The sequence below is a fragment of the Perca flavescens genome, chromosome 1 (assembly GCF_004354835.1).
Source record: "Perca flavescens isolate YP-PL-M2 chromosome 1, PFLA_1.0, whole genome shotgun sequence".
Taxonomy (NCBI): Eukaryota; Metazoa; Chordata; class Actinopteri; order Perciformes; family Percidae; genus Perca; species Perca flavescens.
The window spans coordinates 12,454,743-12,469,482 of NC_041331.1; the positions used below are offsets into that span (position 1 = coordinate 12,454,743).

The 14,740-nt window shown below is 39.6% G+C and overlaps 1 protein-coding gene across 1 annotated transcript in view; it reads right to left on the reverse strand.

Annotated features, from left to right (window-relative positions):
- Nucleotides 1–13,602, reverse strand: part of trpm5 (transient receptor potential cation channel, subfamily M, member 5) — a 28,719-nt gene extending 15,117 nt beyond the window's left edge. The window contains exons 1-12 of the mRNA XM_028594631.1: nt 13,576–13,602; nt 10,973–11,040; nt 9,379–9,535; nt 9,101–9,281; nt 8,037–8,212; nt 7,712–7,889; nt 5,018–5,082; nt 4,411–4,596; nt 3,967–4,066; nt 3,687–3,805; nt 2,500–2,847; nt 1,323–1,466 (exon numbers count right to left, since the gene is read on the reverse strand). Coding sequence (XP_028450432.1) covers nt 1,323–1,466; nt 2,500–2,847; nt 3,687–3,805; nt 3,967–4,066; nt 4,411–4,596; nt 5,018–5,082; nt 7,712–7,889; nt 8,037–8,212; nt 9,101–9,281; nt 9,379–9,535; nt 10,973–11,040; nt 13,576–13,602 — 1,749 coding nt within the window. The remainder of the gene's footprint in view (nt 1–1,322; nt 1,467–2,499; nt 2,848–3,686; nt 3,806–3,966; nt 4,067–4,410; nt 4,597–5,017; nt 5,083–7,711; nt 7,890–8,036; nt 8,213–9,100; nt 9,282–9,378; nt 9,536–10,972; nt 11,041–13,575) is intronic.
- Nucleotides 13,603–14,740: the final 1,138 nt, after the last annotated feature.

Sequence of the window (14,740 nt, forward strand, 5' to 3'; positions counted from 1 at the left end):
ACGGTGAATAAGCTAAATTCCCAATAAGTCGGCGTGTTCCTTTAAGTAAGTTTAAATATGCAAACTCGCTCTGTGGTCCTTTCTTTTCTTACCGTGTGTTAGATGAGAAGATAGATACCACTCTACGATATCAATCTCCTCATTTAAGACAGCTAATAAACTTATTTCCGAAAGCGTTGAACTTTCTTCCAGATTGATTTCTTGACAGAAGAAAGAGGGTGTTTATAGTAGCAACAAATCTACTCTTTTAATAAAAAAAGGAAATCTTTAGCTTTACCTTTTTGATAAGATATTGGCATTGTTTATTATGACATTATTAGTACATTATGTTTATTGTATTATATTGTAATTTCCTAGAATCAACAGTTAATAGCAACCTTTAGTGGCCCTATACTTTGTGTTGGGTGGGGACCTCAGTCCTCTTAATTCAAGTAATCAATATTATATAATCATATATATATATTATATAAATATATATATATATATATATATATATATATATATATAAAATCAATATAATCATAATACATATGAAATATTTTGCTAGCATAAGCCAGCCTGCAAGGATAATTGTAATGAGTCCTTCAACACGATAGACACTTCAAACAATGAAAATTATGAATGCACATATCCCAGCCAGAGTGTGAGTGGTAAAAAGATTTGCAGTGGGGGTTGTCCACACACTGAATGCAATTACCATAATTTCCGATAATGTTTGAAATAAGACGCAGGAAAGAAGCACATGAGGGTGACCGCTTGTGAGATTACAATAATTGGTTCCCTTAGTTCGGGGAAGGGCAATAAAGAAATGAAAGGTGCCTTGAAAAGATGTTGCAAACAAAGTGCAATTATGGTTGATTTGGGTCTTTTAAACTATTCATAGGGCATCAATACTATGTCATTAATTTCATCAGGACTTTAGATACGCCTGCACTACCTCACAGCTTGTTGAATATACTGCCCCACAAAGCAGCATGACCTTCATTTGAATAATGTTCTTGGAGATTAGATAGCTTTTATAGTTCACCTGAGTTCTTGATAAATATGCCGTTTGCTGGGCTCTTTTATCTGGAGTGTAATTTTCATATGGCAGGACTGACCTGCACCTGCGCTGTGCTGTGCTGTGCTGTGCTGGCCCACATCACTCTTGTTCACACTAAATTCAGAATAAAAACTGGCGCAGTATAATTCAGCTCACTTCAGTGTGGTTTGAATCGTTTTTGCCAGTGCCAGTCCCATTTGGGCTTTTATGGGTTGAACCACACAGAGTTGAGAGGGCACAAGTTGGAGCAGAACTGACTAAAGAAGCTAACAAAACTGACCATAGCCCAAAAGTAGTTAGCCATCTGCTGTCGGTTCTGAAGGACGGCCCAGAGGAAGAGATCCCTCCAAGGATGCTCGCAGCGTTCCTCTAACTCGGGCAGGTTCTTCTGGCTGTGGAACAGTCGACCCTTTGCTGGCTTCTCCTGAAGCGCACAGGCAGTATTAAATTAAATTCAATTCAATTCAATTTTATTTATAGTATCAAATCATAACAAGAGTTATCTTGAGACACTTTACAGATAGAGTAGGTCTCAACCACACTCTATAGTTTACAAAGCCCCAACATTTCTAGTAATTCCCCCAAGAGCAAGCATTTAGTGCGACAGTGGCGAGGAATGTGTATAGTAATTAGTCATAATTGCAAAAAGAATGACTTCCTCTGCCAAGGAGGTTATTCTGTCACTCAACAGATATGTAGGTATTTCAAAAATGTATGACAGACAGATCTTCACCCAAGTAACAAATAGATTTTGGTCATTATCTGAGCTTCCTTCCCCGAGGTCATGAGCTTTTTTTTAGCTGCACAGCATAAAACAAACAACATACATTACACCATCTATAGATAGGTAATTCATTGCAAATCCTGAGGGTATAGTTAGGGTGTAACAGCAGGTTTGGTGTGTGATGATGATCCATATCTTTCTTTCCACAATTACGATGAAATTGAAGGCCCCCTCCCCCAGTCCTTCCAACTTGGGGGTGAGGACCTTTCCAGTGGGTCACAAGAAAAATCTGAGGGGTCTCATGTTGACTAACAGGATAGAAAAACACATTGTTCTGATACACAAACCATATTCAATTTCCCCCCAAGATCACCTAAAAATTGCGATTGCTGTAGATTTAGATTAGCTTTGATGTTTAACTCTGACAAGTGCAGGATGATGTCGCCATCAAAGATTCACTGTTTACTATGAAGTCTGTGTATTGTCTATTTCATTGCATCTTACAGGCCTTTACCAAAATCACTCTCCGCTCACAACTCAGAAACGAATGCAAACTGTGCAAAGGGGGCACAAATAGACGTTGCTTCATTTTAAGGTGTCACAAGCCAAAAAGGATGAGAACCACCGCAAGAAGCAATTCAAGGTGGACCATCATTCATCAGTTGAAAGGATTTCTTATTCAGCGCGGTATATATGATTTACTAGAACATCTGAGACAGAGTACATCACTCACTGTGGGAATCTTTTGGTAAAAGCCTTTGCAGGAGTCATGGAGAAAGTCTTTGAGCACTTTGGCGACTTCAAACAGGGTGAAGCGGGCTTTCCGGTCCCCTTGCTCAGGTGGATGGTGCCCAGGTGGACCAGGTGCCCTGGCAGCTCCAAGCAGAAGCTGCTTCTCTTCGTACTTTTTGAGGAGCAGGTTGTGAAAGAGGCTCTTCTCCGACACGGACCAGTAAAGCTCCTGGAGACGACCGTAGGTAAGGAACTCGCCCAGGTTCACGCCGTTGTCCACAAAGAGGCGCACAAAGTCCGGTTTGTCGTTGATCAGTGCATCCATCATCACCTCCTCAAGGTCCGATGCCTGTAAAGGAAGTTAATAGTAGTAATAGTAATAGTAGTTAACCATTCCCTTTCATATTGATTGCGTCCAAATGTAAATAAATAAGATTAAAAACAAAAGACATGCTCACGCAAAATAGCTTTTAGCCACGCTAGCACCATTGGCTCTAGGGATGGAAACTGGGCGATCGGTTGGTTGATTGATGGTATTTTAATTACTTTATTATTTGTTTTTAAACTATGTTATGCCTTTATAATATGTTTGTCTTCTCATGTATCTCAATTGTATATTTGTTGTTGTTGTTTCTGCCCGTAAAGCACTTTGAATGACCTCTGTGTATGAGAAAGTGCTCTATAAATAAATTGGCCTTGCCTTGATTGATTGATTGATCCACAATTTGGCTCAGAGGGAAATATCTCGAAAAACTATTGCATAGTTTGCCAGTTTTGTACAGACATTCATGGTCCCCAGGGGACGAAACCTACTGAGTTTGATGATCCCCTGATTGTTCCTCTAGTGCCACCATCCGGTTGACATTTGTGGTTTTCAGTAAAATATCTTGTCAAATATACTGTACTATTGGATGGATGTGTGTTTATCAGTAAATGTTAGCACAACAACTAAGTGAAGTATGCTAGAATTTTGACTGTGAGCATATTAGCATATTGACATTAGCATTCAGCTTACAGCACCACTCTGCCTAAGTATAGCCTCATGGAACCACTAGTAGGTGGTTATTTCATTCACTAAATATGCTAAACTTGGACTTGATTGCCGATTGAACTCTACTGTTTTTTCCACGCTGAATGTTTAATTCTAAGAGTGTGACAAACCGCTTATCAAATAACTAATTGTCTCACCTTCCACTCCACATCTCCATTAAAGATGTCACTCTTGGCAATATCCACCCTGTTCCAGGCCACAGCCAGCTTCAGTTCATCCAGGAAGTCTTGAGCTTCCTGACTTTGGCTCTTACATGCTGAGAGACACACCCACAGCCAGCCACACACACACACACACACACACACACAACAGGTTCACATGTGGCGCTCAAAATGTCAAAGCTCTCTCTTCATGCAACTCTAAAGCCAGACTCAAATTGCAAGTTCTTCACAACATAGCTCTCAAAAGGTACTTTACCCTTGACTAGCGCTTTGAGGATGACCGTGGACAGCTCAGAGCTCTCCTGTTTAGGGTCGTGGACAGTAAGGAGATGCCCGTGATCAAGTATCTTCTGGATCTGATTGGCAGATTGACAGTCAGTTATTACTAATACCTTATTTTAGTTGAACAATGTACAATTGTTTTATCACTTATGCATTGTTTTCTAAAATAACAATCCCTTCACTGTGTACGTCAGCTTGATCAAATATTCCATCATCAGTATCTTTCCCTCCTCCTTCGTATCCTTAATTAGGTCATCACGTACAAGTTTTGAAGATAACTATAAAAAAAAAAAATATCCCACATAAGCTTGCCTCACAATCTTCCCCAGTGTGCCCCATTTTTCTGGCAATGTTTAAAGTCTTGTGATGTGCATATCCGTGTATGCGCCTGCCTCCATGCTGTGCACATCGCTCTCACCAGCTTGACCCAGTTACTGATGTCTGTGCTGTGGTGGGCATTTGGAAAGGTGTCCAGCAACAGCTCATGAACGCTGTCCATATCCCAGCAGCCCCTATTCATCAGTGTGACGAGGATGTCAGCCACGCCTCCTGAGCCTGCCAGGATCAGCCATGGTGTCGAATTGCCAATGCCTTTGTACATCCTCTGCAGACAGGGACACAATGTTCAGACTTGCAGGCAAACTCGAAAACATCCTCAGTTTCACGAAATAACATCTCAACTAAACACAAACAAAGAATTATATTGATCAGTGTTAGCTGTGTTCCATAATCGTGTATGGCTCCATTTATGCTAATGTGGTGGCTTTGACAGGCTTTCCAGCCGAAGAGATTAGTTTTGTGAAAACAGGAAGAATTTGTTTCTTGGTCTGGCTTTGGCCAGCAACTTCGCGAAGTGGCAGAGACAAAATTTGATTTGGAGCCTAGTTCTCAAGCCTCAGCTGCTGCTCAAAGTCAGATTGTGCACATTCATGTGACAAAAGATATCTAGCTCTCAAAAGGTCTCTTTGCAGTGACGTCTTTAAAGTTCTTGAGTAACCAAGACAGCATAATGAAATGAAACTGACCTTTAGGATCCTGGGCTCCCCGTGGACCAAGAGACACAGAACAGGGATCTCGAAACTGCCTGTGCCTGCAAGCACCAACAGGAACATTTATAATAATATCTTATACATCTCAAAGCGTCTCAAATTATGACCACACTGGTATTACATCCCACTGTTGTGTGGATGGAGCATAGGCTTCTACTGTCAACTGTAAAACAACCATTGTCTGATCAAAGTGATTTTCATACATATAGTGACAAATATCTTTTTCACAGGTTCCCTTTGTGTCTGAGTTGTGAGCAGCTAAACCAAAGAGTGATGTTCCCCTCCCAGATTGTTAAATTGGAACAGTTTTGGAGACCTGAAGAGGTAAAACTATCCAGATTTCAACAATAAAAGTAGAGAGTAGAGACAAATTTAGGAAAAAATGTAAAAATATGTACCTCTTAATATTTATCTTGTGACCCCTTGGGAGCTCCCGTCCCCTAGGTTGGGAACCAATATAATAATACAGTAACTGCATTAATCCTACAAAGACAGCGAAGAAGGGCTCAAGCTAGCACACATGTCACAATTTATGTCATATTCATAATTTACATTATTGACTTAACTAATGTTATTTAAGGAAGGAAATGCACTAAACACATTTTAGACCTCAAGGGTCTAAACAATGTGATACAATGTGTTTTGGTAAATGTTAACCTTGTTTTTTATAATGTAGGCCTACTTTATTTGCCCCCTTGGGGGAAAAAAAATAATTTTTTCATTCTCAAGAGATGTCAGAATGATTGATCGCAACAGCAGATCTGCGCCGAACAGTTAGGGGGTCAGTGCCTTGCTCAAGGGCACCAAGGTGAACTGGCACCTCTCCAGCTACCAGTCCACACGTTGTACCGGCTACCCTCCGGTTACCAAGCACAATTGTAAAATTAACACAAGTTTGATGGCCAAAGCCACATATGGTTAACACCCAGCAATGATCATATTACACATTTACAATAGTACACAATTTCACCTAATTTTGTTAAATGCGCAGGTTCATTTATTTTGCAGTCAGCCACACGCCAAACAATTCATGTTCAAAAAGGTACGCATTACACTGTTTATATGATTTGTAATCTACATATTTATTTGCACTTTTGGCCTTACACCGTTTAAATGGACAACACACATTCTTACATTGTAGGGTTGAATAATTATTTTTAAATGAAGATTTTTTTATTCATTAGGTTTTTGTTCTTGTTACCATGCTGATGGGGATGTCCTTCCTGGTGGAGAAAAAGGTGTGGCCATGGGTGGAGGACTGTTAGAAAAATTATGATTTACATACTTTTGTTTTATTATAATTATTAAAACTGTTTGCCTAAGAATACCATATTATACTGAGTACTCTAAACAAGATACCATGGAGCCATCGGCTGTCTTTGTGAAAGACACAGGATGCTTCTGAGGGCAGAGCAAGCAGAAGAGATTTCAGCCTGACCAGACATAACATCAACATTGACTCTTTATTAGGACTATAGACTTTGTATCACATTCCACGTTGTATTACAAAAGCTGTTGTAGAGAGTGTTTCGACAGACATTTTCTGTACTATGAGTAGTGCTGTGAATGGCTGCTTGTTGTGTTCGCAAGTAAAAATCAACTTTGAGAGATCTTCAGTGGTTTCTGTCTATTCTTGATAATGTAATTATTCTAACAAGGACCGTTAAATCCTGTGGTCTGCCAATTGAGCAATACAATGTGCTGCCGTGGTGGAGGGGGTATTTAGGTAGAGTTTGTTTTTCTTTGTATTGTTTATGTCCATCTTGGTTTCCCCTTGTGTGTCCTTTGGTTTGGCCAAGCCAGTATATGTACGTATATTATGTCCCCTTGTGTCGCATTCAGTTAAGTCAGTTTTTTTAGTGATCATCCGGTTTTTGTTGTTGTTGTCGCTATTTTGAGAATAGTTATATTTTGTTGACCTCTTTAATAGGTCTTCATTTATACTGTTTTGCATTTTTTGGGTAAATAAAAAAACAACAATTTTTCAATGAAAACTCCTGTTCTCCTCATGTCCTCACTGCTTTTTCCCTGACAACAGGAAAACTACACAGATTACCTACTCTGGTAAAGTAGCACCAGTTATCTTTCTTAGTCAATTGGAAGAATACTACAGGGATGAGAGTAAGAAAACACCAAACGCTGGTGAGTCTACTCACTTGCTGTTCTTAAGGAGACAGTTTGTATTCCAATCTTTAATATATATATTTTACTGCCCTTGGGCAGTGAAAAGTCCATAACCAACACACAGAATTTCAATTGCAGACGTACTGCCAACCCCTGTTCTGAGCAGATGTGCATTCCCTCGACTACAGCACTGTGTACCAATTTTGAGGCATGCGATTTTACAGCAAGCCATACGAAAAGGTCATTAAATATGAAGCAGGGCTTTTTTTAAGCTATCAGTATATGAAGCAACCACCTGTACTACAAACAGCTCGACAGTGAAATAATGCTTAATGCATCTATAATTTAACACCATAAAAGGGACCATTTGTTGGAATGAGTACTCCTACTTTTAATTTTTAAGCGCATTTTACTGTTTATATTTTTTTATTTATATAAGTAAAAGCAGGACTTTAACATTTAATTATGTCATTTCAAATTCTGGTACTGCTATTACTGCTTACGTAAAGGATTCTGGTTCCATTTCTGTGAGATAAAGGGCTTTACCTCCATAACCAGTGCGCTGGAGAGAGATGTGTTTGAGCAGCTTCACCCTCATTTCACTGGTGGCTCCTGGTCTATTGGGATCCTCCTCCACCAGCACAAAGTGGGAGTGGTGGCTGTCCAGAGAATACACGGACCCATGGGGCAAGTCCTGTGGCTGGTATACTGCAGGCTCGTCCACCTTGAGCACATAAATACAGGTATGAAGACCCATGACAGAGGACAGAGGACAGCATGGACACGTTTATTGTGAAAGGTGTAAATCTTTGCTCATAGACGCTGCTGCTGTTTTTAATCAGCTCTATATTGTCTGTGTACGAACAGAGACCTTGGCGTAGTGGCTAGTGAGTAGTGCCTCTCGGTTGTGGATCATGTTCCAGGGTGCAATGCCAATGGCCACTACACGCACTTTAGAGGAGGTGCTGGCCAGCGAGTGATCCCTCACAGCCTGGCCCAAGTGCTTGGTGATGCCAAAGCGAAGGCCATTAGTCAAAATCCATGCCCCTATTGAACAGAGAAACAGTTGCATATGTGTGTACGTGGTATAGAGAGTTTTTTGTGCACTTAATAGCGGGATCTAGAGGAAGTTATAGCCAGTCTCTATGTGTATATCAAACCAAAAAGTTATGTCTTGGATTCTGTATATCACAGCTGGCTTATTGATTATGCTAATTAGGTTATTGTCTTATATGGTTATGAAGCATTCTGTGTTTGTTCTCCTAACAAGCATTAAAGGTCCCATGGCATGAAAATTTCACTTTATGAGGTTTTTTAACATTAATATGAGTTCCCCCAGCCTGTCTATGGTCCCCCAGTGGCTAGAAATGGCGATAGGTGTAAACCGAGCCCTGGGTATCCTGCTCTGCCTTTGAGAAAATGAAAGCTCAGATGAGCCGTTTTGGAATCTGCTTGTTATGAGGTCATAACAAGCAAGGTTACCTCCCCTTTCTCTGCTTTGCCCGCCCAGAGAATTTGGCCAACCCATGAGAGAGAGACATCATGGCTTTCAAACGAGAAAAGTGGCAGTTGGTCAAGGCCACACCCCCACCCTCCACCTTGCCTCTCCCACTCTCCTCCTCAATAGCTTCAGACACAGAAATGGCACATACTAAGGAAAGCTCATTGTGAGACTGGCTCTAGTGGCTGTAATTCTGCACCAAGGCTGAATTTCGGGAAAGAGACTTCAGATACAGTATTAGGGGACCACTAAGGTCTATATAAAAGCATCCAAAGAGCACCATGTCATGGGACCTTTAAACGTCATGAAAATATTATGATGTTGTTTTTAGTAATTCTTCTACTAGCCAATAGAGGAAAACAGAGAAGCAATTCTTCATCAATGGCAGGTAGATTTTAAAATCCGAAGGCCAGTTTTAGCCGCTTGATTATAACCTGTGCTCTGTGCAGCCTTCACAAGTCCTTTTCTCAGAGTGTCCCTGAGCCAGGGCTTCATCTGAGCCAGCTCATCTCCTCCGACCAGGGCCACCACCAAGTGCGGAGGAGCAAGGCCCCACTCCTCTGTCAGCATCTGGTAGATCAGCACTGGGTCTGTGTTGCTGCGCACCCTCACAAACTGCGTGTAAAAAAGACAAGTTGTTATGTCATCATTCTGCAAACTCTTTCTATGCTGTTATAAAACCCTCAGTATTTGTTATGTTATTTGGTTTCACCTTTCCTCTTGTCTTAGTAGGGCCAGAAAAGTCAATGTCGCCCACTCTTCCAGATGCCCAGTGACTCTTTTCCCTCTTCATTCTGATCGCCATGCCTCTGGCTACATTCTCCAGAGTCTCATCCACTGTAGAGCAGCAGGAACAGCCCAGCAGGACACTGACAGAAGCACACAATCAATATATATGGGTATTGTATCATACAGTAGTTTCTACCAACACACAATAAAAAAATAAAACTAAGATATAGCACAATCTCTGAGTGGAATATCCCTCTCAATATGTTCTTCGTAAAAATGCACCAAGGTGATTCTCTCTCCCTGCCCTCCTGTAGATTAGCAAGCATTTAAATAAGACTGTGGAATCCCTCGCAATCTTCAAACACAAACTTAAGACTCACCTGTTAAAACGTACAACTTTTTAGTCTCTACTTTTTCTAATTACAAAGGTTTAAATTGCCCGATTAGCTCAGTGCTTAATTCAACCCACTGCAAAAAGTCGTAGTTTTGTTTCTGCCAAGGAGGTGATTGTGTTGTTCTGTGCTTGTTTTGGTGTTCTTTAGCAGAGGCTTTAAAACGCTACTGGTCAATGTGTTGCAGGAAAGTAAAGCCATGGGCCAAGGACAAACAGATTAATGCCACCATGGGGTTATTTATAAACCCTTTCAGATCATAACTCCTGAACAGTAAGGATTTCATGGAAATGTTCAGCAGCGCCCTCGCCCATTTGTGTCTTTCCACCAGTAAGCTTTTTTTTTTTTTTTTTTTTTAAACCATGATTCATACACATAGTATCCAGCTTTCATCATAATTGGCAATAAACACATTTGGATTATCACAAACTTATTCGTATGTATTATTCATGTCATAATTGGACATAATAATAATAATAATAAACCTTTATTTATCCAGGTAAGTTGATTGAGAACAAATTCTCATTTGCAACAACAACCTGTAGTCCTAGTATGCATGTCTTTATGGTGGGAAGAAACCCATGCAAACACGGGGAGAACATACATACTCCACACAGAAAGGCCTGGAATCGAAGCCAAAACCTTCTTGCTGTGAGGCAGAAGTGCTAACCACTGAGCCACCGTGCTAGACATAGCTCACTGTTCTACACCATACTATAACCCTCACTTTTATCCTTAATTGGGCAAAGCTTACAGCATCACAATGCATATTATGTTAAAGCAGATCCAAATGCAGAGGTGGATTACAAATATACTTGTATACTATGTATATAACTGAAAGCATTCTTTGCCTACAGCGAGGAAAGTATGACCAGCTCTCATGAATAACTTAAATAGAAAACTATGCTTGGAATTAGTTAAGGCTTCTTAGTCCAGTACAAATGTTTGCTTCCTGTAGCAACTCTTCCTTTTATGGCTTGGAGTCGGATCTGATTGCTTGCAAATTATCTGATAGGGATTTCTTTATCATGAATACTGAACAGCACTGTAATGCAATGTGTAATGTTCTGCCAATTGGCATATCACTTCATGAGGAGGGAATAGGCCTATTGTATCAGTTCGAAGCATCATTGACTTTCACACAGACACACACACACACACACACACACACACACACACACACACCTGTGCTCCTTTGACCACTCCAGCACGTCCCCACATCGCAGACATCGGGTCTGTGGCTGCAGTGACACCTGTAAACAAATGAATAAACAGATAATTTATTATCAATTATCTATTTTCCTCTAAATCCATTATGACTCACTCGCACACTCCTTTAACAGAGGGAAGGCCCTTAGAAATACTTGTGGTCAATGCAAAGTTGGCAGAATTTTCATCCTCGCTTCATATGCAAAGTGCTTCCTGCATGATGTTTGAATTAGAAATTCACAAAACCCTGTCACTCATATACATGAAACCAAGAAAACTGGGCCACAATACTGTAGGCTCCCAACAGAATCTCTAAACATAAAAGCCCTCTAATATGTCAAATGGCAATTGGTTTTATTAAGCAGTCGAATGTAACATCATGACTTGGTCTGTATGTAGTTATTGTTGTACAATGAAAACAGCCAGTCTGGTTATATCTGAACGGTTATTTTAATAGAACCAAATGACATGATGAGTTCAGAAAAGAAACTCATTCATTATTGATAAGATTATCCATCTGCATGAGTAAACACTGCTTTATTTGTGTGGGCTATTTGTGAAAGATGATTAGAACAAGCGCATATTTCTTTGACAAAAAGCTTCTGTGGGTACCTCGACTTAACGAAAGTGTCTTAATAGAATTGTGGTACAATAGTTAACACACACACACACACACACACACACACACACACACACACACACACACACACACAAATACACTGAGAGTCATTTGTGATTAGCCTGGAGGCCTTTATTTGACTACAGGTCTGGATCTGGGAGGGAAAAGAAGATTGGATATGCAAACAGGACGATTTGCATGCAAAGGTATGGTCAGAGACACCCTCACACACCCAAACACATGCAAGCACGCACACACGCACGCACACACACACTGACATTTTGTTTGAAGTCTGTCATAATTAACTGAAATGGAAGAAATTATGATCTGGGATTTCTTAATTCATAGTGTAGCCTACATACAGACAGCAAACAGTATGAGTATGTGAAAAACTGCAGAGCCCTTAAAATATGTATTCAAGAGGAAAAAAGGAATATACTGGTTAGAAATCAATACTTGATTTCAACATTTTACAGCCTTTGAAAATATTATCGTTGAAGGAAAAATCAATCATTCACTTAACCATAAACCAAGAGAGGTAAGATATTGCACATAAAAAGTGTTGCTTACTAACATAAGTAGGCAATGCCATTGGGTAATATGATTGTGAGATTGTGTGAGGGGGAGATATGTAGGAAATATGTGTCTACATTTGTATAATAGGCTACTTGTGAAGACATACTGTAGGTAGGCTACATAAGTACATCTCTGTTTGTTGTTAAGGCTAAGAAAAAGACAAAATGCACAACTTCTGCTTCACCTTCAAGTCAAAATCTTCAACTGTGTTATTAGCTAGCTACATCCAGTTATGACTTTTTTTAATTATACAATGAAGGTTCCATACATTGATTTATCACTTTTAACATAGAATATGATGTGTATTATTAACAGAAACTATTTTTAAGTAAAACAACGTTGGTCCCCCACCCCCAACCCCCCCAACCCTGTCAGATGAATTTAGCTACGTAGCCTAATGTTAGGCTACCCCTTCATCAATTCACAATGTATTTTGTCAAATCTAACACTATTCATTATATAAAACTGGATATTGTTAATTATTTTATACGCTTAAACTCTCAAGTTGGTTTGGTCAGCAACCGTACTATAGCCTTTTAGGCTACTAGCTCCTACTTGGAGTGAAACTGAATGTTTTTCAACCATATGGTGCTAGCTATCATTGGTTCTATTTCAGCCGTTAGCGAAGTATTTTAACTGTTAGCTAGCTACTATTTCAACTTTTAGCTAGCTAATTTAACCGTTTTTCTATTACTTTAGCTAGATAGCTAATAATTTGAACTGTTCAGTCTTTACTTTTAACTAGTTATTTCTACCTATCCATCTATTCATTACTTCTAGCTAGCGCTAGGGGATATGGATAAAATCAAATATCACGATATTTTTGACCAAATACTTCGATATCGATACCGCAACGATATTGTAGTGTTGACTATTGGTGCTTTCACAAAATATTTACACAATGACATTTTTGATAAATAATTATCAGTAATGTGGATATAATGACTAAGTGGGTAAAGGCAAAAAATAGAACAGTTACAACAGTCTGGTAAGTTCAGAAAATTACATCACTTTACTGTAATGCAGCCTTTCAAACCAGGAAAAGACAACACTTATGCCATATTACGATATCACAATATCCAAAATCTAAGACAAAATCTAGTCTCATATCACGATATCGATATAATATCGATATATTGCCCAGCTCTACTTCTAGCTAAACTTCTGTGCTCGCTTGCTGACAAGTTTTCACACTTTTATATAACGTTGACTGCAACATGTGGCTAGCTAGCGTTAGCTAGTTTTCAGGTGTACAGTTGACTTCATGTTAATATGTGGATATATTAATCACAGATATATAATCTTTTCACTTGGCCAAATGTAGGTATCTAGACCGTCCCTACAGTGATAAACAGAAAACAGCTGCTACACTGTACAAACTCACCAGAGGTGTGCCTTGTCTCTCCTGCATGGCTCAAATAAATGTTTCTTCTCTTCCTGCTGCTGAACTCCACTTGTAAGGGTTTTCCTTCACAGCCCTCAGGTGAACTAGCTACCTGGGCCATCAGCTTGTGGTACAAAGGTGGGGCTCTTCCTCCTGGCCAATCCCAGACACTGCTGTGCACCATTGCTTTGCATGTTGGTCAGGCGCTGCAAATCGCTCTCATCAGGACCACATCATCCTGCTGCACTGTGAAACACATGTATTTTTAAAGAACTCAAACTTTGTGGTAACATAGGCTATATATTTTTGCATTTTCCCAAACATCTAACAAACAGTGCTGCAATATTTAATATGAGTTGAATGGAAAGACATATGGGTAACACTTCACTTGAAGGTACATAAGAGTGACATGACACTGTCATGAACACATGACACTGTCATGACACAGTCATGAACACGTGAACCCTAACCCTAACTCTAACCATAACTTGTCATGACAAAAACTGATGAAAATGATTGTCCAATGAATTTGAGATTAGTAGCCTATTGTACTCCATCATAATGTGTTAGTTCAGGTCTAAGCTTACATTCTATACTAAGTCACCATTATAGCAAAGAGAATACACAGAGAAGCAGTTTATCAGGGTTGTGGCTCATATCACCAGGCTAGTCACATTATTTGCATTCTACCATAAAAGGGCCCTGTAAGGGTGTTTGGCTGTGTGAGTGAGGTCTTCCTGTAGTTTCTCAGCCAAAGTTGAAAAAAACCTTTTTCTGTTTATTTAAACCAGTTTATTTAATTAAAGCTATAATAAACTATCTAGTAGGAACATTGATTTGGAGCTTTAAAGCTATTGCAAAAATTAGACCCACTCTAATCTGTGGAAAACTCTTCTTTAAGTGTAAAAAAAAAAAAAAAAAGCAATTAAAGCAAGGACTTTTTTAATTACTGTAGTCTTCTTGACCTATATGTAACTTGAACAAAATCTCATCTCCCGATTTGAACTATTTTTACATTTTAGACCATACATTTACTTTTATAACTCATTTTGGCAAGGAGACTCTTTGGTCTTCAGACAGAAGTGTCTTGTGGCCATTATCACTGCAGTTCTCCAGAGGCTAAACTGCACTGCTGCATTTTGTTGCCCTTTTGCATTCAGACATT